At 38.4% G+C, this 23,977-nt stretch overlaps 3 protein-coding genes across 4 annotated transcripts in view; 1 reads left to right on the top strand and 2 right to left on the bottom strand.

Moving 5' to 3' along the window:
• Positions 1–11,770: 11,770 nt before the first annotated feature.
• LOC124158268 (Golgi reassembly-stacking protein 1-like) overlaps positions 11,771–23,977 on the bottom strand; it is an 87,397-nt gene continuing 75,190 nt past the window's right edge. Inside the window, exon 10 of the mRNA XM_046533463.1 lies at positions 11,771–12,248. The gene's annotated coding sequence lies outside the window, so the exon portion shown is untranslated. The remainder of the gene's footprint in view (positions 12,249–23,977) is intronic.
• On the top strand, positions 14,603–17,989 carry LOC124158106 (myb/SANT-like DNA-binding domain-containing protein 3). Of its 2 annotated transcripts, XM_046533287.1 has the most exons (4): positions 14,604–15,048; positions 15,664–15,946; positions 16,306–16,634; positions 17,829–17,989. In XM_046533287.1, the coding sequence occupies exons 1-4, from the start codon at positions 14,884–14,886 to the stop codon at positions 17,847–17,849; spliced, it is 798 nt and encodes a 265-aa protein (XP_046389243.1). In that variant the 5' UTR covers positions 14,604–14,883; the 3' UTR covers positions 17,850–17,989. The 2 variants fall into 2 exon arrangements, with proteins under 2 accessions (XP_046389241.1, XP_046389243.1); XM_046533285.1 differs by having other exon boundaries at positions 14,603–15,048; positions 16,306–17,989.
• Positions 21,077–23,611, bottom strand: LOC124158107 (putative nuclease HARBI1). The gene is made up of 6 exons (XM_046533288.1): positions 22,938–23,611; positions 22,798–22,854; positions 22,475–22,694; positions 22,090–22,298; positions 21,698–21,989; positions 21,077–21,333 (listed from the first exon to the last, which is right to left on the bottom strand). Exons 1-4 carry the CDS (start codon positions 23,196–23,198, stop codon positions 22,234–22,236), a joined length of 603 nt encoding a protein of 200 aa, XP_046389244.1. The 5' UTR covers positions 23,199–23,611; the 3' UTR covers positions 21,077–21,333; positions 21,698–21,989; positions 22,090–22,233.

Below are 23,977 nucleotides of genomic sequence, written 5' to 3'. Positions count from 1 at the left end.
CGCAAGTAAGGTGACCTTAGGGGCGAGGCTTTGAGCGCTGATACGACGCAGAATGCTAGCAGATACCAGAGTACCCTGCTAGCTGGTGGCGCTTGGCTTAAATAAGGATTGTTGATACTTAAAAAACTTAACTGTGGAACTTAAAAATCTTTACTTAAAAAATCTTCAGCTCCACAGCATTTCCCTTACTTGATTTTTTTCAAAAAAAAGTACCCGTTTTTGCGTTTATTTCGCCGTAATTTTCGTTCCAGTAGTTAGCAATTTTGACGTAAGAAACACAAAACTTGTATTAACAGTTTGCAAAAACATATTGTCTATACAATTAAAATTGATGGATTTGTTGCAAACAACGTAAATCTCTGCTAACTTCGAAACCAATGGGTCAATTGATTGCTATTGAACCTCGTGTGCTCCTTCCAAAATTCCGTGGTCCTTTATTATGCCTCCCTATCGGTTTCGGTGAATAAGAATAATCAATATATGGTATTTTCCTTCATCAAAGAAAACGAAAGGCATTGATTGCGATTCGTTACCCACCATTAGTGTATTCGTAATATACAAATTATTTGGTTTTAGAAATATTGGTTTAGACGAATGGCAATGGTCAATTTTATCCTCATTTGAAAAAGGCCAGATTGGCGCCCATGCTATGCCACTCCACGTGACGTCACAGGGACCTAGTTTCTATAGGAGTAGATGAGTTGCCGGAGGGTACCGTTTACCGAGGCAGACACGATAAAATTTATCGATGAATATCAAAGGCATGAATGCCTTTGGAACATTCAAGCACCGGAGTATCGGAGGCTTGGCTTGAAAAATCGAGCATATTTGAACCTGGCCGAGACTTTTAACTTGTCGGTGGAAGCGGTCAAAAAAAATAAATAATATACGGTCCACGTATCTGCAGGAGAAGAAGAAAGTGAAGGCAAGCGGTAGGACTGGGTCAGCGCCCGAAGATATCTATGTGCCATCGTTGGTGTGGTACCACCAATGCGCGTTTTTGGATGACGTGGTGGTACCAAGGAAGACGACGTCCAGCTTGGAGGTAGGTTTTTCTGCTTGTGAATGCATAGTGAACAATTGGGAATAAAAATATTGATATCAAATAAATTTCTTTAAAATAATTAATTAGCTTCGTTTCAAGTTAGCATTCTACGGAATTGGCGAATTTCATAAATCCACAGTATCACTGTAAGTTATCAATTGATGCTTCCTATCAAGCACAAGTTGCCTAAATTTTGAGCTAATCTTGGATTTTGCTAGCTTCAATTGATATGACGTTATTTTACCAATTTTAAAACCTAAGTTAATTAAATTCTAAATAATATCTTTCATTGTCTCTTTCAATAACATTCATTTTTGTTATGGAGAGTTTTCATCGAAATTTGACCAGAAGCCACAAGGCCGTTAATTGGACAATAGTTTAGTAATGAAGTTGTTCTTAATGGCGTTAGCTGTCAAGGAGCTGTCTGGAATTTAGTATTTGAATAGTACATGTGCACTGAGGTTTCCATGTACATTAATTGCTCCGTCAGCTGCACTCCTAGGTACAGCGATGTTGTATTTCCTAAGCAGTTGTTATACATTGATTGGGCTATCGTATTTCCCCAGCATTTATTTGCGCTGTGAGTTAACTGGAGGGGTTACTGTACTTTTCAGCATCAATCAGTTTCAATAGGTCTATTTTTAAATTTCTCATACCATCCCCCACCTGAGGCCATTACATATTCTCCTTGCTTTCAATTCGCTTTCCTCCATCTTACAATAATGTCTGTAGTAGGTTTATGGTCCTCAACATTCATGTACATTTATACCGTTCACGCCGCCTTCACATTTTCTGCCTTGGTTCTCAAAGTCATTCTGTGTGCAGTGTACATGATAAATTGAATAGGTCTCTGGACAAAATTTTAATATCCCTTCAAATACTAACTAAAAATCGTAAAATATAGTAAAATTGTCATATAGGCCACTTTAATGCACTCATTTCACATATTTTCTTAAGAACTTTGAAAAGAAATGACCGAAACAGCTCCAAAAACACACCCACTTCAAAACGCAATTCCATTGGCCAGCCGGAAAGTGACGTCAGCTCATGCAATCGTGTGGGAAATCCAGTGGCGTTGCGCATTGTCACCAAATTTCTCGGTTTAATTAACGACTTTGACGTGAGATTTTATTTCTTATACATCTTTCGGAGGTTTTATCGTAAAAAACAAACGCCACGGAACCTGGTTTCACCAAGGCTGACACCGGAAACTTGCCGAAAATTACAACGGCAGCAATGTTTACTTACGTAAGCAACAGAAATTGCTACATGCAGGTTGAAAGCCGGGGAGTGAAGATGCATAGCCATGGAAATATAATATCACCGGCTCTTGTAAAATAAATATTAAATGTGTTTATGAAATTTAACAATGAAATTCCATTCATTAGGGTCGGACGGGAAGATTACGCTGACGACGCCATTGGCACAATCTAAACATATGTTCAGATTGCCATTGGTTGCGTGCAAATTATGCACAATGAAAACGAATGTATAGTTCGAGCTCGTGTGTGCCCCGAGCACAACCTATTATGTGGAGGCACGAGTTTTTGAGGAGGACGGTGAGGTGGAAGTTAACAGCCTTTCTTGCAATGATTGCATAGCTAGTTCTGAGAGCAGTTCAAGTATTGTGTAAGTAGGGCTGGGCAAATTGAAATGCGCAAAACCTGTGACTTGGGAGTTTGAAATCTAAAACAGTATTTGAAATACTTTTTGAAATAAAAAAAATAACATTTGTAAGCCGGCTGGTCGACGGCCGACAGACGGCTTCGGTAATATTTTTACAACACCTTCCATAGGTATTTCGCTGGAATCCTCATTCCATGGACAGGTGAAACTTATTTCAGTTCCAAAAAAGTCCTCAAAAATCAAACCACGGCATCACCTTATTCATTAATCTCCAGAATATTCCCTGCAGAGTGAGCATCTGACTTTTTGCTGCTGAACCTAGCCAGAATCCAATCCCCACTTTGAATGTTAGTCACCGAATTTGTTAAGCTTTTTCGGCTCATGCTATCTTGTTTCAGGCATTAATGCCATGTCGTCTACATCCTCCTCGTCAGAAGACATGATATCCAATGCCCTATCATAATCAATCAACAAACTGAAGTAAGCTATCTTTATCAGATAAACCTTCGAAATAAGAGTTAATGAGAGGACTCTAATTAAAAGACATAGTTTTATAAACTTCGGTGTTTTGCAACATTTATTTAAGAAATTTTAACGCAAGAACTGCCAGACAGAAACTAAAAGTTTAACGCAAACACTGTTACACAGAAGCTAAAAATTCAATCCATACCTACTTCAACCTCGTATCCTGGGGTAAGTGCGGCAGGGGGTCGCATTAACCGCGGGCAACGGGGTCGCACTTACCCCAGGCAACGGGGTCGCACTTGCCCCGGAAGGTAGGAATGAATGGTTACGACGGGGAAAGTGCGACCCCCCATCTAAACTAAATATAATGACCCGAGTTCCTAAATTTAAAGTAAAGCAAGGAAAACCAATCCATGAAGAAGAGAAAACAAGATATAGTTCTTACCTAACACCTCCGATGCGTTGATTCAGAGGGAACTGCGGTGTAGCCTCTCCTCACAACCAACTAAGTCTACGAGATGAACGGACGGGTATATTTCCTAAGCATGGGGAACGAGAAATTAAGGGATAAGTATTACAAAGTCGTTCGCTCTGGTTTCATAACAATGTGTGGAATATGTTGCACGACCGCCACCTGCTTCGAGAACGGAAATACGATTTACCTGAAGGGGGGTCGCACTTACCCCGCAGTCGCACTTACCCCACCTCACCTTATGGAAACTAAGAGATCTTAAAAAATATTTAACCTGTTTTTGCTCGTAAGGATAGTTACAAATAGTACACGAGAAAGGTATGTTTTAAAAATATATATTTTATTTTTTAAAGTAAAACTTCTCAAATGTTGCTCAATATGGTTGCATTAGTCTCCCTGAGGAATATAAATTTTTAAAAAAGTGTCGGACAGAGATCCCCTCGAAATGGATAAAGCCAGCAAGTGAAAAAACTTTCCACTGGTGAAGATGAGTAGGTATAGGATTGTGTCAAATCTGATAAACAATGCGTTAATATTAGAATTCAATTTTTTCATTCATTCACATTCGTCGGCACTTTCTCATCTGAACCAATCTTCATTCTACGTCTTTGGTGACCGTATGAAAATATTTATTTGGAGCATTTCTAGTCGTATTTCTGCACTTAGGCACAATGTAGTACTTGAAGCTATACGCTGCGACATATCGAGGAATAACTACGACACGAAAAATACGGCGTAATAACCACAATATCTCCACTGTAAACTTCAATAATGCACACGGTCAAGGTGGTTAAGAACAACACTATTGCATGAGCTGACGTCATTGAAGATGGCGGCGGTGCGATTTGCGTTTTTCCTTGATGGCTTGTAAGACGTATTTTAAATGCTCATAATAAAAAAATAGATGACTTTACAGCCATATTGTTATAACTTTGAGCTTAATAATTACACCTACTTTTCAGAAACGTCTTTATCTACATAGGTGTTCAGAGACCTATTGGCGGCAACCTATCCCATAATAATAAACTTGTCCAGGGGCACGACCAATAGGTTAGTTTCCTTCGTCTAAGAAAACGTAATACATTGATTGCGATTTGTTACCCACCATTGGTGTATTCATAATATACTAATTATTCGGTTTTAATAATCCCAGTTAGTCCCAAGACGAATGGCAATGGTCATTTTTTATCCTCATTTGAAAAAGGCCAGATTGGCGCCCATACGATGCCACTCCACGTGACGTCACAGGGACCTAGTTTCTATACGAGTTCTACATTGTCTAAGACTACTAATGCATGCATGAGGCACAGAGCTCAGGGAAACATCTCTTGATAATCACCCATTAAAATTGCCTATGGTTAAAAAGTTTCCTTCGTTTGATAGGGTAATAATTATCCTTATTTAAGCCAAGCACTACCTGCTAGCATGGTACTCTGCCACCTGCTAGCATCCTGCGTCGTATCAGCGCTCAAAGTCTCTTCCCAAGGTCACCTCACAACAATATCGCGGTTCTTCGGCGTGGCGCCGGGTTTCCTCTCCTCTGTCTCTCTTCTGGTCTGGAGACGTGGCAAAGTGGTGTAACGCATGGTTGAGGCAAGCCATTGGAAGTCAATTCCCATATCTATGCGTTCTGCTGAAAATATCTCCTAATTCATAAAAAGGGTGGTTTCCTATTATTTTTTATTGCCTAAATCAAAAGATAATTACTCCTGGAGTACGTATTTCACGCTTTTATATTTTTAAATGACGATATCTATTTTTTGCGATTAAATGAAAAGTGAAAATTTTCAAGCGCGCGAAAACGCGACGCCAAAGTATGTATGCTGGGTAAAGCCCGTGCGACGTCATTCTGGTTCCCGCTGTCGCGGTGTGAGGTGTTCTTGGGGCAAGGCTCTGGGCGCTGATACGACGCAGGATGCTAGCAGGTAGCCGAGTACCCTGCTAGCTAATAGCGCTTGGCTTACATAAGGATTATTAATACCTTATCAAACGAAGAAAACTTTCCGACCTTAGCCAGTTTTAATAAGTGATTATTAAGACATGTTTCCCTTAGCTCTGTGCCTCATGCATGCATTGGTAATCTCAGACAATGTATAACTCCTATCTACTCGTATAGAAACTAGGTCCCTGTGACGTCACGAGGAGTGGCATCGCATGGGCGCCAATCTGGCCTTTTTCAAATGAGGATAAAATTGACCGTTGCCATTCGTCTCAACTCGGATTTCTAAAACCGCACATATTGGTGAAGAAAGTAAATAATAATACGTCACTTCAATGATTTTTTCTCAATTCTGATTCATATTTTTCTTTTATGAAAAATTCAATAATCAAGACACGCCAGTGCTATAAATGACTCCGCGCACCATAAAATTAGCCGTTTTGTCAACTTCGTGAACTTCGCAACTCAACCTAGGTATAACAAATACGTCTACAACATTCGTCTTCCACAATAAGTTGCAAACATTAATACAGATTGATAAAATGGCTATTGCGTATTTTAAGAACGCATACTTTGTTGTAAAATTATTTTTTCATTGGCATATATGCTATATTTGAGCAATTTTTTTCTTAATTTCTTGTGTGGAAAAGGTCATGAAACTTTTCACATGAATTTGTTTAGTTACATTTCACACATTGAATTGCTTTTAAAGTTTCAACACTTGATAGTGATTTTTTCTGATGCACACACTTCATTGGTTGATTGGTTATGGTGCGTTCTTGGCATTACTATTTATTAATGGTTATTATCGAAATACAATGTACACTCACGTTCTTTAGACGCAGAAGGATCGCTCAACATGTTCCCCCACGGAACCCCAGAATCCATTTTCCGAAGAAGTCTGTTAATTTTTAATTCTAAAATTGTGTTTAAAAACTGCTTACGCACAGAAAAAGCCGAAGAATTCATTTCAAAGAAGAAAATATAGTACTATTCATCGAAATTTATCATAGAAAAAAACTATCGACTATTTAACCACATAGCAACGGATTCCTGCAGTGAAGATGATCATAAATGAGTTGATGGGTTGGGTTTAACTGTCGAAGAATGGCCCTAAAGGACTCGCTAAGCTGAGTGTCTCAGGCTGGGCCTGAATGCATCCGACATTGCTACCACGATCTTAGAAAAAGAGATTTTTCTACCTCAGCGGTCGCTTCCCTTCCCTCTCGACAGCAAGACACAACCTCCGATCGTTTACATCTAAAACATCCGCGACAACTATACCCAACGTCATTGGTCTTCCGCGTATGAAAACGTCCGTCGGCTTAACCCGAAGTTCGGTGCGAAAATGCTACGACCTAAGCCTTCGACGCCTGGAACAGAAGATGCATAGAAGACGATAGAATAACCAGTCACACACACTAAAGTATTTTCTTTTTAAATCTCACAAACACAAAGGTCTTATAGGGAGCTCGTTCATTGGAATCGGGCAAAATACATAGCAAGAATAGCATCGCCACAAATCACGGCTGACTTTTAAAAGTGATTCTCCTATCGGTGATCGCAATCACAGGTAAGAATCGCAGTTACCATGGGCGCAGCTAGCAATTAAGGCTGGGGGGGGGAAAGAGGTTTGCGTGCAACTAATACCGCGGGGTGTGTGGGGGTATGGAATACCCTCCAGGATACGGGGTAGGTGCGAGATTAATAAATTGCGGAATTTTAAAGATAAATAAACGATTTCAGTTTTTCCTGGTGAATACTTCTGACAAATATTTATCGGGTTTGCATCCAGGTTAAAGCTTTTATGCAAGCCGACGTTTCGGAGGATGGAAGACAAGTCGTCTTCCAAAACGTCAGGCTTGCATTAAAGCTTTAACCTGGATGCAAACCCAAGAAATATTTGTTAAAGATAAATGGTTCAAAATGGTGAGTTTTATGGCTTTCTGAGGGAAACTTTATTAATCCTTACACTATTCTATATTATTAGTAATATCGATCTAATTAAGTGAGATGGATTAAACTTTAAAAAATTTATGAGCTCTGGGGGGGGGGGGGGAGGGGTTTATCCCCCTAAATCCCCCTGTGCGCTGTGCCACTAAAAAACACAACGGTCTGATAGGGGAGGGTCGTAAAGGGGTTGAATTATTCCCAGCTGGGCGGATCTTGGCCAAAAAGTGTAAACGCAAGGTAATATAAGTCCAGAGGCCTTTATTTATTTCTTTGTGAAACTCTTCTCTGCTTCTTATACTAAAACCAAACACGCACAATAGGTCCTGCAAGTATAATTGTAACAGCCAGCGGTGGATGCAGAATAAGGGCCAAAGCAGGGGGTATCTATTACCTCTCTGCATTAGTGGGGGTTCGAACAAAATCACCACTCTATCTAGTGTGTATACACACATTGGACACCCAAGGGGAGGGCTGTGGCCCTTTAAAGAACTTATGCCACTCAATTGCAACATAATAAAAGAGCACGTAAAATAGGGCATATGTTTAGAGCTAGTTTGTATATCAATTCGTTAGAGTAGGTATATATATGTAACGGAAAGTATATCTATAAATACTAGTATACAAGGGGGCAAACCCTTAACCAAAGCATTCATGAACGGGAAAGAGTTTCTGAGAGGATCATCACATGAGAGTTTCAACCTTTCCGTGACTGTGCTGTGTGAATAACTTAGTCACCCCAAATTACGTTAATCTTGTTCACTTTTTAATTATTTTGTCCCTTTGACAATTTTTGTATTTGAGCTCTACCACTTGGTCATTATTTAGGTGATGGATGATTTTTTAAACATTAAATTTTTATTTTGAAAACTTTGAATTTTACCCCACAGCTGTTGGTGGGAAGAAAAAAACTTGTTTATTCATATGAGTGCAGGAATAAAAGTTGAATTCAATAAATTTTATTAACTTACAACTTCAACAATGTCTACATTTTACATGATGGCACCTTTAGTAGTTGTTTTTCCATTCCATGATAGTCAATGCACAGTTACATGCAATAGCAATTAATATGAAATATTCGACTGCCATTTCGGAGAAAAGAAATGTAAAAACCTAAATGTAGCCTCCTATGTATTTATGAATTATGCATAACAAGATATTATATAATTAAAAAAGAAAGACATGGTGTTGAATTACAGGAAATACTAAAACAGTGCATATAATTTATGAATTGTAAATTGGGTACCCTCGAGATACCCAACAATGTCCTTCACAAAAGTTTTCTACGCACAGTACAGGAGGGCAAAAGAAAAGGTTGGAGAAAGGTTTATTTACTGGCGTGTAGAGTATTACGGTGCAATTATATTTGCTATTTACTAAGAGGACAATTTCCAACACAATGGGGAGTGATTTTTGAAGAGTAAGGATAGGAACGTAGAATTCCAGAGAACAATATAGAGTCAGAAATCAATGTTACCGTATTTGCACGAATCTAAGACGAACACGATTCTAAGACGACCCCCCCTTTTTTGGAACTCCACTATGGGGAAAAAATTTTTCTAGGGGAAAACGTTCAATGTGGGGATGTTTGGCTAGGTTGTCTATGTCCCAGGAAACGAGGGATTTTTGGTGCGTAATGACAGGAATAGTAGTACTTTATTGAGACACTTAGGTCTTATTATTGATTCGACTAATAATTTCTTTGGAGGGGCCATGGTCCGAAGACCAATAAAATTAAACTAGTGAAAATGAAGCCTGACTTTATTAAACCCACACGGAAAACACTCGGTGGTATGAAGGCAAGACACCCTGGAAAGTAGGGAACCAATCGTACGAGCTATGCTATTGCGTTCGGCGTACGCAGAGTATACTGCTGAGGGTGAAGCATGGCCATTTGACTGCGCCATGAAATTTTTTGTCCCAAAGATACCCATTCTTTTCTAATTAGCGTAGCGCCAGATGGGCGGATGAATTCGGATTACCAGTAGGGAGGAACAAAATATCCTGAGAAGATATCCCTTCGTCAGTAACTCTGACAAGTGAGACTTATGGTATAACTCGTAAATTGACAACTGATAATAACCTGATATCCTGTTTTCAGAAAAAAATTGCGGCATTAACTGCCGAGAAGCTCAGCTACGAGGATATAGAGTTTCCCCAAAAATCATTATCGTATTTTTCCAATTAGTTCCTTGCAAATACTTAAATAACGTTAGAAATACGTCATGCTTGGTCTCATTCTTTTTTGAATTACGAGCACATTGCAAATATTCCAGCCTAATAAAAGTATAATACCAATTGCCGAAATTCATTGTTAGACACCTTTTGAGCTAATAGGTGATTCATGCAGCGGTTGACCTCCAGAAACTGGGAACTTTGAAGCAAGTAGGCTGAAAAAGGTTAGCGGGTGAGAAAATGGGGGGTGTGAAACGCATTTCTATTGTTCTCGTGTAACGTGATATTTATTTATTTCATCTCATTTTCGTCAAAAGATGGATGCAGGAAAAATTATACATCGGGACCACGATCTTCAAACAATCAATGCGGGGAAAGCGATACTTCGGAGATGCAGGAAAAAATTACATTGTCTATATGAAACTTTATTTGGGACCAGAAACGGCTAACGATGAATGCAGGAAAATGTTCAATACAGGTATGATAGATCGGGGTTCCACTGAATAACTTTTCTTTTGAAAGCGGCAGTGGCAGCGGCAACTTAATAACTTCTTTTCTCTGCCATCGTAATACTCTGAAAGGCACGGAATTACAACTGAATCGATCTCTCTAATCAGAGGCAAATCATGTTGCCTTCTTACCGTTGCTCTGAGAAAAATGCAACGACTTTGTAGCAGTTTATTCCGCGACGGCATTGAGGCTTTAACATTACAATTTAGGTAAATTGTAACCAATCACACGAACATTTTGTGAGTTGATCGAGCTTTAACTTGAATGGAGCCAAACCCAGGGTAAAGCAGGCAATCTCGCAGACACGGCAAAAGTGCACCCGGCGGCTGATCGGCACGCGCCGAATTTTTGCCTGCTGCCCAAAAATGGAAAATGTTTTTTTTTCTACTTGAACACAAAATTAAATATGCTAAATTACTGTTAAGATATTTTTGACGTTGATTTTTCGTTGAATAGTTATCAGGTGGCAAACTCAGGTGTCCATAATTTTTCTGACGTAAATTATGCAACCCGATTGACGTCGAGAATTTTGCATCCGATTGTAAGACGAACTCTCTTTTCTGCAGGAGTTAGGAGGAAAAAAAACCTCGTCTTAGATTCGTGCAAATACGGTATATGGAGAGAAATGATTCAGATTTAATCTGGTGGAACTCTAACATATTGTAACTTATAACTTATTAATAAAATCAACCCAAATTATTTATTAAGTTGATTCAATTCCATGATGTCACGCCTGAGACAAGTAATTATGGTAAAAATAATCATCCATTTCAGATAGATTCTAAATAAAAAATTGAATACATATATCCTCTGTTGAAAGGGAAGTAGTAAGCATATGTAATCTTTTTCCCTGATTATTAGCAGTCAAAATAACTTGCAATATAGCAGATGACCATATACATATATATGCCCACCTAACATACTGTGTTTACATTGCTCATGTGTACATACATACATGGAATGACGTGCTGAAAAAACACACTATTTGTTTAATTTTTTGGCTTGAAAAAAGCAAATATTGTTAAAAATACTAGCATGCCACCCTCGCATTGATAGGGAAGGAGAGGACCCATACAAGTGGGAAACTTGGAATTTATGGTAAAATATCGAGAACAAGAACGACAGTCCCACCCCGATCGTATTCCCCATGTCACTGCCACCCAACGCAGACCAAAGGCCAACCTGAGAGACCATTGTATGTGTCCTGGAATCCTGGGTAATGTTTCTCTGAACATACTGATGATTCTTGTAATACCAAATCAATAAAAAATAACACTTACTTATCCCACGCCGTCGTGAAAGCAGGTTCAGGAAAAACCAGGGCTTATATTTTTGAAGTAGGCAACTGACACCTGATTACATACATTTACAGGGATAAGTTAATGTAAATTGTTTCATTGCAGGTAAGTGAAGGCGTTGCATTACTTGAGAATTGCTAACCTTAATTATAGCAGGAGCTAAGTGAAAGCGTGGTTAATTAAGTGATTGCGATCTCCATTTAAACCTGACTGAGTATTCTCCTATTAAAAATTACTCTGGTTAACTCCAAACGAACCATCTTGTACCTGGCAAGACATTTTTTAACGAATACCTAAAAATTTGTTTTTCCACAGAATTTTTTATTAAATCACCACCATGATGATGTTGTCGGGACACAAGTCACTCTCGGCTGAATCGCCGCCTGATGTAGGGCAGCCTAAAGATAAACTGATACGAGGTACGTAAACTGTTGCATCGGAGACAGATCTCTCTTGGGGGATAACTGGCATCAACAATAAGGGAATATAAACGCCGCAAATCCTCCAGTAAAGCCCCACTCTTGAAAAAAATATATAAAAGAAAATCTTATAAAAAGAATTCTATAAAAAACCAGAAATGAGGCAAAACGATGTATATGAATTGACTGTATAGAAACTTCCAGACCAGTAATTATTCACTTTATTAACTAAAAAATCCTGTACCAGAGCCCAGATGGCTAATGGCACCTTCTCTCCGCCGAATATGTATTAGGGCATTTTCTCATCTTCTTTGGCATCAGTTGGACTAAACACTCAACTGCAATTCACCTGGAATGAAAAGAAAATTTTGATCATCTAACAGTCCAAGAAGATTATCATGAGTGCGTGAAATATATTTGGCAATAAAAATTGTAATCAGTAACTAGAACCCATTATTATTTTATAAATTAATTGGTTACCATTACAAGTATATTGAAAATAACTATCCTGAGCATTTTAAAAATTTAACAATAGGTTTGTGGACCATAGTGAGTTTAGTTCATTTTAACCACAATTTAAGACTATTTACTATGTATCCGCAAAATGCATAATGCTTATAATTAAGAGTATTCAAACAAGAGTAGAAGAAAATATCAGATATCTGACATTCAACTTAAATGATTTTGATCAGCTAATAGTTCATGAATATCATCAGCCATGCGTTAAGTATTTAGATATACAGTGGAACTTGTTTAGTACGTTTCTGAAGGGACCACAAAAAATGAACATACTAACCAGGAAAACGTACTAACGAGGAAAGTAAAAAATAGCAGTCGGGGTAATTGCAATCTGTGGAAAAGTCGTCATAATTACAATTACTATCGATAGTTCTCGTAGGATCACCTTCCTGAACTCTTTTCACCTTTAAAATCAAGAAAATGGGCGCTACATTGAAAAACAATACTATGTGAATAAAAATCACAATGTTTATTAGATTTCCCGAAGACAATTACATGAAAACGGCGTCTTTCTCCCGTGATTTATCCTATATGTATTTATAGAAAGAGGACAAGTAAAGCTAAGTCATTTCTTTTTTGTCACAGCATACTCGGAGAATATAACAACAAACCTGAGTATGTCAACGGGTTGTATTTAAACATAGAAATTGGACAAAATTATATTAACCTTAAATATATCGATATATCAAATAATAACACGCAAGATTATTAGAATATGTCGTAATTACAGAAGACTTTATATTATACAGTTGAAATTTACTTTAAAATTTGTTTAATGTCGTCTGCTTTCGTGCCGAGATCAAGTATTTTTAAGCTAAGCTTCGCGTGCAGATCCAGAGCATTGTCTGCTCCCACAGCAGTAGTCAAATACGCACGTACCCCGTAGCATTGACATAGAGTTTATGAAGTACGTGCAGTACTGCTTTAGATAAAGTGGGAAATGGATAAGACTCATTTCTTCATCATGATAACACGTGTAATAGCAACAATTGCCCACTCGTTAAATTTGTGCACAGTGGGCACTCCAGAGGCAACAGAAGGTGAGGAGCTCGGGGTGGGGAAAATTGGGGCTTCTCATTGGCTGCAGTTTTGCATAGTCAGACATTCCTGATAAATTCATCACGTCATAAGAATTGAGAAATGCATTTGGATAAATCACGGTCGAAGATGGATATGTAGAATAAATGAAAGAATGTTAATGGCTAGTAATAATAGATTAAATCATGAATTCGGAGCTTTACGACCCTTAAGAAGATACTGGTGAACGATTTGCGGGTTGCATCACGGATAGCAATTGAGCGTACTAACAAGAAAGCACAATTTTTTCAAACGTACTAACCAAATACTTTTGCCTGTATTTTGTTCCGATGGTACCGGGACCGAGAGAAATGGTCGTACTAAGGAGGAAAACGTACTAACAAGGAACGTACTAACCAAGTTCCACTGTAAAAATTTGTAATCATATAGCAAATATAATCAGCTGCAATTGAAAAAGAAAAATCAATTGGTTGCAGTCATTCACATACAACAATGACACACAACTTTGTTCTGAATATGCATAAACTTCTAATGTCGAAGGAGGACGTTAAATCAATTGTCGGGAGCACTCAGTTGAATTTGTAAGCAAGTTTGTAGAACGATCTTGTGTGAAACACAGTGTGGAAAAAAAGTAACTGATTTATTTTAAAAAGTGTCGTGTGTAAATAGATTTGTGTACAGTAAATGTAAAAAGTGTTCATAATAGGGTGGTTTCCTATTATTTTTTTACTGCCTCTATCGATAGATTAATACTCCTGGAGTACGTATTTCATGCTTCTAGATTTTTAAATGACGATATATATTTTTTGCAATAAAACGAAAGTGAAAATTTTCAAGCGTGCAACAACACGACGGCTAAGTATGAATGCTGGGAAAAGCCCGTGTGACGTCATTCTGGTTCCAGCTACCGCCGTGTAAAGCCACTTTGGAGCAAGGCTATGAGCGCCGCTATGATGCATGCTGCTAGCAGGTAGTAGAGTACCCTGCTAGCTGGTAGCGCTCGGCTTAAATAAGGATTATAAATACCATATCAAACGAATTAAACATTCCGACCATAGGCAGTTTTAAAAGGTGATTATTAAGAGATGTTTCCCTAAGCTCTGTGCCTCATACATGCATTTGTAATCTCAGACGATGTAGAACTCCTATCTACTCGTATAGAAACTAGGGGCCGTATTTTTAAACGAATCTCTTTCTCTTACTCTTCGCCGGAGTGGGGAGAGTTAGAGATGTATCTCCACCTACTATTCGCAGTCAAGAACGTTCCTACAACGAAAGCAATCTCTTCCTCTTCGAAGTAGTGAGTGTTGAGCTGCTCGCTGAAATTCTCATATCTACGTCACGCGTCCTTGACGTTTCGTGTGACGTTTGCTGCCCACAGTTCATTGCGCGAAACAGAAACAGACAGAAATACGGAGGACCGACGTATGGTTCGGCTCACAAGGGAAGAGACGAAGTTGTTGGTTGACATCATAGTTAAGCATCAGGAGGTTTTGGAGAGCAAGAAGACGGATGCATTATCAAATGCGAAGAAGGCGAAAGCCTGGTTGGATGTGCAGGAAGAATTTAATTCTAATGAATTTGTGCGGAAGGTAAGTAACTTTGGAAGTATGATGGTTATGAATGTATTGTGCGATTGTAGGAAAGGTTCTGCATAACTCGTATAACTCTGTTCAGAAGAAGGACTTTTTTGAACGCTACTTAAGTTCCTGGATCATTCATTGGCTTCGGGGTTTAGAATCGGTTGATAAAACTTTGAAGTTTGTTTTCCATTCTTTGCTGGAATCCTTAAGTGCATTTTGGTAGTAGATTGCAAAAAACCTTTGTGATTAAGTCGCTGTCAGAGATTTTACTTGTAACGTATTTCCCTTCATTAGCAATGCAAGATGAAATATGATTCACGCCATGCAATACAAATAAATGTTACTTTCCAACGCCGAGACCAAAAGCTTCACAATAATAATTCCATGTTATGGAATGCTATTGGAATTATTGTTGTGAGCTTTTGGTATCGGCGTGGTAGCGGTAATGATTACAACTACTCCACAATGGTGGCGGAGTAGTTGTAATTGTTAAAGTAAGTAATTTTTTAATAAACGTAGCATCATAAATTGTGGCTGTATTGATGGATATTGATTTTTAGTTTGTCCAGTAATTTATTTTGTGTCGTAAACCTCAATGTTAGCGATAATTTCTCGCCATTATAGCGCACCGCCAAGCAATTGAGGAAGAGTTGGGATAACCTGAAGATGAGAAAGAGGAAAGAGCTGGCTGATGAAAGGCAGGAGAGGATGAGGACTGGTGGCGGACCTATGCCGTCCACCAGCAGGGAAGATTTGCCACCAGAGATGGAAATTGCCATGTCGTCCATCTCCTACTCACCGCCGAATGCTGGAGACTGCGATGCATTGCCGGTCCCCAGCGTTTCCACGGTGGGTAGGGTTGGGACCTCGGAGTGTTTGCTTCCTCCCAACGTTTCTGAGATATCAGGCAAGTTGATTGAAAATAAGGATTATGTACCTATCATTAATGACGGGAATTCCATAGTGTCACACTGAGATTAACAACAATCAAAAAAGTATCACATATAACATCTGCCAGCCAAAAATTAGTAGTGGTGTACAGTATCATGATTTTCCATGAAGGAATAACACTTCTTTAAAGAGAAATTTTACTGTATCGTACTAGCCTTTGTGTATTATGTTCTTATTTTCCTGCGACTTATGGAAGTTGTTATTGGATATCAAATATAATCAAGTTTAAGTTGAGTTTCTTGATACCATTTCCAGGAATGTTAAGTATCTCATGTTTTTCATTAATCAATGGTGTATTTTATGATGTTTCCTCAGATTGTGACGAAAGACCGGTAGAGGAAGCATACACTCCGAGGATTCAAGGTGCAGGGACCTCTTCCAGTTCGAAAAGGGCACGATTTACCAGGGAAGCGGCCATTGAGAAGGAGATGGAAGCTAGGCTGGAGCACATGGCATCTTATAATGAAAAGGAGGATGCCATCCAGCGGATCCGGAAGAGAGAAGCAGAGATTGCATGCGCAATCAAGGAACAGGAGCTAGCCAACGCCAAGGCTGCTGGAAAGACCATCCAGATGGAGGAGGAATTTAAGAGGCGTATCTTAAGTATACAGCTTCAAACGGAGGAGGCGAAGCGGAAGCGTGTGGTACTTGTTATGATATATTACTATGCTGAAGATGAAACAAGTTTAGTAACAGCCAAATACATGAGTAGAATCTTAAATGTGAACGTGAGGCAATAATCATTCCTATTGTGAGTTCATAATGCATCAGTGTTCATTCCAAAATTTTTAATACACCTCTTGATGAATAACATTTCTGCAAATAGCTAACTTACAATAAGCATAGCATTCCTTTTAATTTCTAGGACATTCCATTGTTCTTTATCTTGTTGTTTGATGATGTGCTTGGAATAGTGATAAATGAAACATCTACAGCATGAAATAATATCTCTACCAGTGGCAGACTGCTTTTGGAGGGAATACCTCCAGTTCTTCATGAACACATTTCTGTTTCCACTCATTCCATTTGCCCGTTATTGAAGTTTTTTATTATCCCCCATTAAAAGATTAAATTCATTAAGGTATGAAGTACTTCCTTTAATTTGGTTTTATTTAAAATTTCACTGAAGTGTGTATTGACAGGAATTGACAATGAAGCTTAAGGTACTTTCTCATTGGTTCTTGAATAATGCATGTCATGGTCACACATCTTTTTTATTTTTTGATTTCTCTATTTTCTCTTAATAGCTTTTAATTATAGGACTGGCATGTCTTTATTTTTCAATAACTTTAAAATACTGGAAAATAAAAAAGTTATTTCTTACTGGATTCATTACTTGGTTACTCATTATCCCTAATATGTGCGTTCTTTCACCTAGGTAAAGGTGTTGCCAGCGTCTTTCTTGTTAAAATTCTCCATTATCTTGTTATCTGTAAAGTTATTTGCTTATGATTCTAATTCAATGGCTATTCAGGAAAGTACATTCATTAAAATCAGCCAATTTTAGGGATAATGAAAACAAAATATATGTATGTTAAGTTTGATGCATGTTTCAGTTTTCTGCAGAATTGGCATATTAGTTGTGGGAACTCAAACTTTCAAATGCATAGCCAACTTTTCATTGTATGAAGTCTTGCAGTTATGAAACCCAGCATGATAACATTTAATCCATGCAATGCTCCCTTAAATGAATGATTGTAAATAAAAGCATGTGAATGACCATTGTATTTGCATATTGATATGAAGTTGTAATGCATGATTTGAGGGGCCAAATTACATCTGTATTGTTGTGTGGAGTTTGTATGCATCATATGCTTATATGCCAACTTCTTTGTAAGCTTTCAGATACACCTCTATGAATTCCTCCTCTATCTTGGCGTTGGTGTGCTTCCTGTTCCTGCTTCTCTCTCCCGGACTGCTGGATGCGTCTGTGTCATTTAAGATGCCATTACTCCCGCCTGCTTCCATGCCTTCTCATGGACCATTTCCCCTGGTGATGGTGCCCTTTTTGTAACTGGAAAGAGATCCTCTGCACCTGCATGACTATTTTCCATCCTGCTTGACTCCTGCCTTTCATTAGCCATATCCCAACTCTTCCTCATGTAATTCTGCACATCCAACCAGCAATTTTGCCTTCTTTGCATTTGATTTTGCATCGTCTTCTTGCTCTCAGAAATATGTTTTGTCTGTCAACCAACAACTTCGTCCTTCCTTTGTAATTATTGTGTATTTATTTATTTATTTTTAAATTTTAAATAAAGTTTAATTCAATTGAACATGGATAATGTTATTTAGCTGCATTTCCCATTCCTTTAATTACTCTTTCTTTCAATCTGTTCAGGTAATTCGGTGACGTAGGTAAAAGCAATACGTAATGTAATAATTATATTTAATTTTATGCATTCCTTTCTCACCATGAGTGGTCACCATTAAAGGTGTAGTTTTGTGGTTTAATACAAAGCAGTTTTTGGATCACTTTAACATGTTGCTGAAGGTAACACAAACTATTCATTGGAAAAACTTTCGTTTAGCAAATTGAGTGAGTAATATTTATGTTGACATGTCAGTCATTAATGCATCATGGTTAACCATAGTGACTCTAGCATATAGTTGCTTTCATGTGAACGATCTCTCTTAATACCTCCCATGAATGAAAATAATTTAATGCTAATGAAATACTATGCTTACTCGTTCATATTCATCGTTCATGATTATTTTTCCATGACATTGTATTTCCTCACAAATATGAAATGGACAAATTGAAAGGGCATAACATGGTCCGATGGTCCATGGATGTGCCTGCTAGATAAATTTTAGTATGTATAATACATAAAACATTAAATTAATTTCCACGCAGATAGAGGCCTGAAATTAGGGTTATAGCCATGAGAAGTAATTATAGCTCTTTTCATATGCTTCATTTTGCTATCCATATTCATGCATTGCAAGGAACATGCAAAACTTGTGGGAGCCTGGAGCAAAAAGGGAAATGAAGGAACTACATACATGGTTTTAAATCAGAATAACATAATTTATTTATTAAGATCCATTGCAATTGAACAATTCACTATGAAAGTACGTGATGGCAGACACATGCATTTATGTTGGAAGAATACACAAAAGGGATTGGCAGAATCCCATTAATTCAGAAGTAGAATTCCTCAGCAACCGCGGTTTGCCTCATCCGGATATTTTCAAACCATAATTTGCCTCGAGATGAAGTTGCCAATTTCAGCATAAGATACTGCGCAATGCAAGCAGTCCTGGAGTTGTGGATTGCACTGCAACCATGCTCCCTACTCGGCGAATTGTACAGAGATGTTTTACCCAATAATAGAAATACACCCATGTCTCGTATAGCGCAATTTCGATTAGCGCAATTTCGATATAGCGCAAATTCGTTCCTCGGGGAAACATTGCAATGCAGTGTAGCCTAATCAAAAATCTTAAACGCTCTCGTGATAAAACGTGAACTTGCGCTAAGTACACACGAAATTTCTATCAATTTACGCATATTAATATTGTTTCTTGCCTCAAATCTTCTTTTTTGTTTATATATTAATCGAAATTCATTGCTGTGCAATGGCCAAAAGTATTACTCGTCATTGGGTCCAGATAGCCAGCCTGTCGAAGTAATTTATCTCGTCTCCATAACAGAATGATAATAAGTAATTTAGATCGTTAATTAAGCGTGGGGCTATTGGAAATGATTTTTTTTTCAGCAATACGGTTTGAGACGTATTTTTGCCGTCGTAGGTTATCGGGCGATTGACTTCCAGGTAGAGGGTCTGCGCTAAAGCCTTCAAGGTCATCGGTATTCACGCGGGAGAAATGGAGCGGTGGCCGAGTTGCGCATGAATAGCATCAACACATAAAAAGGTCCGCTATGGAGTCTCAAACACAATGGCTTCGTTCCCTCCCCGCAGTCATAGGCCTTCTGCGTCTCAGGAATACAGTTCAGCAGAAGAAGGTGATTTAGATAGAGCCATACAGAGTAAAAACCAAGAGAATATGGCAAAAAATAGGAATGCGTGTAGAAAAATCAAGAATTTATCAAGAAAAACCATAAACCTAGAAGAGAAATTGATATAGGTCAATTGCTTTGAAAATGGAGAGCGTCAAAGCGATATTGCGCGGAAGTTTAAACTCACGAAACCTTATTCTGAATAAAGACGAAGCTAAAATATCAGTGACCTCAGCCGCACCAACTTCAACCAAGCGGTCTACACGTACGGAAAGTTCATAGTGAATCAGTACAAAAAGACGAGAGTGGTAATCGCTCCGAGACATTTAGTGAAAGCTCCGGTTGGTTCCAGAATTTAAAACGGCAAGCAGGTATTTTCAGTGCGGCGATATCAGGTGAATCTGCAAATGTTGATAGCGCACTCACCACAACATTTTCTGATGAACTCCAAGCTGTTATTGAAAGTGGCTTCTTTCCCCCTCTACTAGTTTTTAGTGTTGACGAGACGATATTCTTTTGGAAAAGAATGCATTCTCGTTCATTCATTTTCAGGGAAGGAAAACCTGGGTCAGGTTTCAAGGCATTTAAAGACTGTTTCACGTAGCTGCTAATGACTCGGAGGACTTCAAATTAAAATGATTTATCATTCATAAACTCCCCTAGCTATGAAATGGCATTTAAAGTAGCATTTTCCTGTCATTTCGATGAGCAAATAAAGGGCCTGGGTGACACAACAGTTGTTTTTAGACTAGTTTGAAAAATCGTCAACTGCCGGCAACGAATTACGATCCCCTGAGATAGCTGATGTTAGCCCACCCGCACGACAGGATGGAATTTCGAAAGCACGTAAGAATTTTTTTTAACGTGAATAAAAGTCTTTGAATGCGTGGATACTATCTTTAAAGATGTTTTAAACTATAAATATTTATAGAAATAATGTTATATAAGGCTTTTTATGGGATTATATATGTTTTAGAGGAAATTCAATACCCAAGACCTATGCTACCAGGAACGAATCCCTATCTTCCCTATGTTAAAACGCTCTCGTATAACGCAAATTCGTATAGCGCAAATACCCCAAGGAACGCATCCCTTGCGCTATACGAGACATGGGTGTAATGGATATGTTTACAAATGACAAGTTGAAGCTCATGATGCAAAATTTTCCAAAAAAGATGGCATGCATAGACCAATGAGACAAATGATATCCTTGGAGTCAGTAAGTATCCTCTATACCTTAGGTCTGCTTCCTGGGACAAGGTGCCATGCCACATGAAGTTATTTACTTCACACAAGATTTTTGGGGTCGTGAAGTTCTTCTCATTGTGTTTATGCAGAATCAAATCCTATGCCACGTTCTGAGGTTCAAGAACATTGACCTATTTAAAAGAAAAATGACATTGTATGATTTCGTTAGAACATGCATAGGTACCTTACAATTTCAGGGCTACATATAATGAGTAATCTAAGTCAATAGTACATTGTTGTTAGATCTGAAGATTAACATGGTGAATTCTCAATGGAGTACACTGAATATAATCTTAAATCAAATCGAATCATATTTTATCAGTGAGCTTTCAAAATAAATGAAATTATGGAAGTTAAAATTGAAATCTTTCCAGCCATTGTCATACATATCTCAATTTCTGCATATCATTTCCTTCTTTGATATCACATAAAGTAAGCCAAATGGAGTTGAAATGGTAATTTTCATATCATATTAATTTTCCCAAAAATAATTACCTCTTCACCAAAATGCCTCTCTATGAATGCCGCCCGGATGGCATTTGGGCGACCGTGAACAGGTTGGAGTCTTTGTACAGGGACTTCCAACCTGGGCATAGCTGGCATACGATCAGGCATAGGATCATGATTCTGCATAGCCACATTGCGAAGAACTGCACAAGCCAAAATGACCTTCTGTGCAGTAAATAACTTCACGCGGAGCTTCATACTGATGCATGGAAATCTACGTTTCCACACCCAAAATGTACGCTCCACTGTGCACCTTGTCCTAATGTGGGAGATGTTGTACCTGAAAGGTTAGTTTTCATAAATCACCATACTTAAGGCATTGAGGTGCTATAACTTTTGTCAAAATTACAACGTGAATCACAAATTCTCTCTTTATTTACCTCCTCTCAGAAGCAGACACTGGTCTTAAAACTGATGTGAAAAGATATGGCAATAGAGGATACCCACTATCTCCTAGCAGGATGCCCTTCACCTCATTGGTCTCAAATTTCAGCTTAAGGCGACTATTGTGGAAAATTCTAGCATCATGAGCTGAACCTTGCCATCTGCAAACTATATCCATTATTTCCATACTTGGACCGGCAACGACCTAAATTAAAATGAAATTATAAGATTCCACTTTAGCACTTGTTGACATAAAAACAATGAAATTGCATTCTAAATAGTAGTGCAGAAGAAACTTGAATAAATAGTAGTGTAACATCGAGAAATCTAACAACTTGGTGCAACATGATGACGATAAATTGGTAAATAAAATATACATACCTGCACATTTAGGGAAAACCACCCCTTCCGGTTTCTGTACAACTCGCCAAACTCCCCCCCCCGGACTCACAATCGGAACATGGGTGCAGTCGATACAACCCACCACTCCAGGAAATTGACCTTTTTCGTAAAAAGATCTCTTGCATCGAGCAGTATCTTCATCTGAACTTGGAAACTTCATGTGCCGAGGTAATACTGCCACCAGGTCATTACTGATGCTCTGTAATGATTACCAAATATTTGTCATGAAACGCCTTATAACTCTCCCCCCACAAATGGAAATTTTACGCTCATACAAGTACCAAACTAAGGAGAAAGCATACCTTAATAATTTTGCACACCGTCCCCTGAGTAACCCCGGCCAGATCGCCGCAAACTAACTACAAAAGGGATTTGAATATGTATTACATGATCAACGCGACAAAAAAACATTTATAAATATTACGTAAAAGATACCACATACCTGGAATGACCCGGTGGCGTAAAACCTCAAGGCAATTAGCAGCTTCAAAATATCCGGAATCGGCAAACCACGGTTGCTTAAACGCTCACTCCTCACATAAGGTAATAAAACGTCTGAGACCGTTCTCTTCGAGAAGCGATACCTCTGGAGGAATTCCGCTTCTGAATAAAACTCAATGGGATTCTGCCTATCCCTTAGGTGCATTCTTCCAACATAAATATACGGCTCTTCCATCACGTACCTTGCAAATGCTGCGTCCATGTTGATGCAATGTTTGTTTACTTCATTGCTATTACGGACTTCACTTTTTCGTTCTTTTTATACGTTTCCTTATAACAGGCATATATGATGAAATAAATAAACATCAACCGGTTAAAGAAGCGACATTTTAACTACATTATGATCGCATATTGCCACATGTGTCTAAAAAAAAAGCCAAAATCCGGAGGTGATCAACGCATTCCGCCATGTTAGGCCTTGAAACCGTTCCTACAATTTAGTAGCATGGTCTGAGCCATGCTCAAAATAGTAGGGAGACAATCGGTATGCTTGTAGATAGAGCTGGTCCTACAAACGAAGAGGTTCGTTTAAAAAACGCTTAGAGGTTGACTTCCCCCTAGTAACGCGTCATACGGGAAGAGTCGTTCCTCTAGGAACGTCTTAAAATACGGCCCTAGGTCCCTGTGACGTCACGTGGAGTGGCATCGCATGGGCACCAATCTGGCCTCTTTCAAATGAGGTTAAAATTGACCATTGCCATTCGTCTGAACTGGGATTTCTAAAACCAAATAATTTGTATATCATGAATACACTAATAATGGGTAAGGAATTGCAATCAATGCCTTTCGTTTTCTTTAATGAAGGAAACTACCCTATTGGACATTCTCCATGAAGAGTAGTGTCAATGATTGAATTTACGTGGTGTGGACATAAAAAGTTTTCAATCCTCCACCTCACTGATAAGCGCCATCGAAGATACCGTTGGTAAGTACATGAATTTGAATTTTAGTTATTTTCAATTGTATTTGACAAAATATATT

Source organism: Ischnura elegans, chromosome 4 (assembly GCF_921293095.1).
Source record: "Ischnura elegans chromosome 4, ioIscEleg1.1, whole genome shotgun sequence".
Lineage (NCBI taxonomy): Eukaryota > Metazoa > Arthropoda > Insecta > Odonata > Coenagrionidae > Ischnura > Ischnura elegans.
Note: the sequence above shows the minus strand (reverse complement) of the source record. Positions and strands in the feature narration are given on the sequence as shown.

What these genes read in the sequence shown, in the direction of transcription:
- LOC124158106 (XM_046533285.1), top strand. Translation starts at nt 14,884, where the DNA reads ATGGTTCGGCTCACAAGGGAAGAGACGAAGTTGTTGGTTGACATCATA. An exon ending in CTAATGAATTTGTGCGGAAG is followed by an intron (nt 15,049 to 15,663) that starts GTAAGTAACTTT and finishes TCGCCATTATAG; the next exon opens with CGCACCGCCAAGCAATTGAG. An exon ending in CAACGTTTCTGAGATATCAG is followed by an intron (nt 15,947 to 16,305) that starts GCAAGTTGATTG and finishes ATGTTTCCTCAG; the next exon opens with ATTGTGACGAAAGACCGGTA.
- LOC124158107 (XM_046533288.1), bottom strand. Translation starts at nt 23,198, where the DNA reads ATGGACGCAGCATTTGCAAGGTACGTGATGGAAGAGCCGTATATTTAT. An exon ending in ACGCCACCGGGTCATTCCAG is followed by an intron (nt 22,855 to 22,937) that starts GTATGTGGTATC and finishes TCCCTTTTGTAG; the next exon opens with TTAGTTTGCGGCGATCTGGC. An exon ending in CGGTGTGCAAAATTATTAAG is followed by an intron (nt 22,695 to 22,797) that starts GTATGCTTTCTC and finishes TAATCATTACAG; the next exon opens with AGCATCAGTAATGACCTGGT.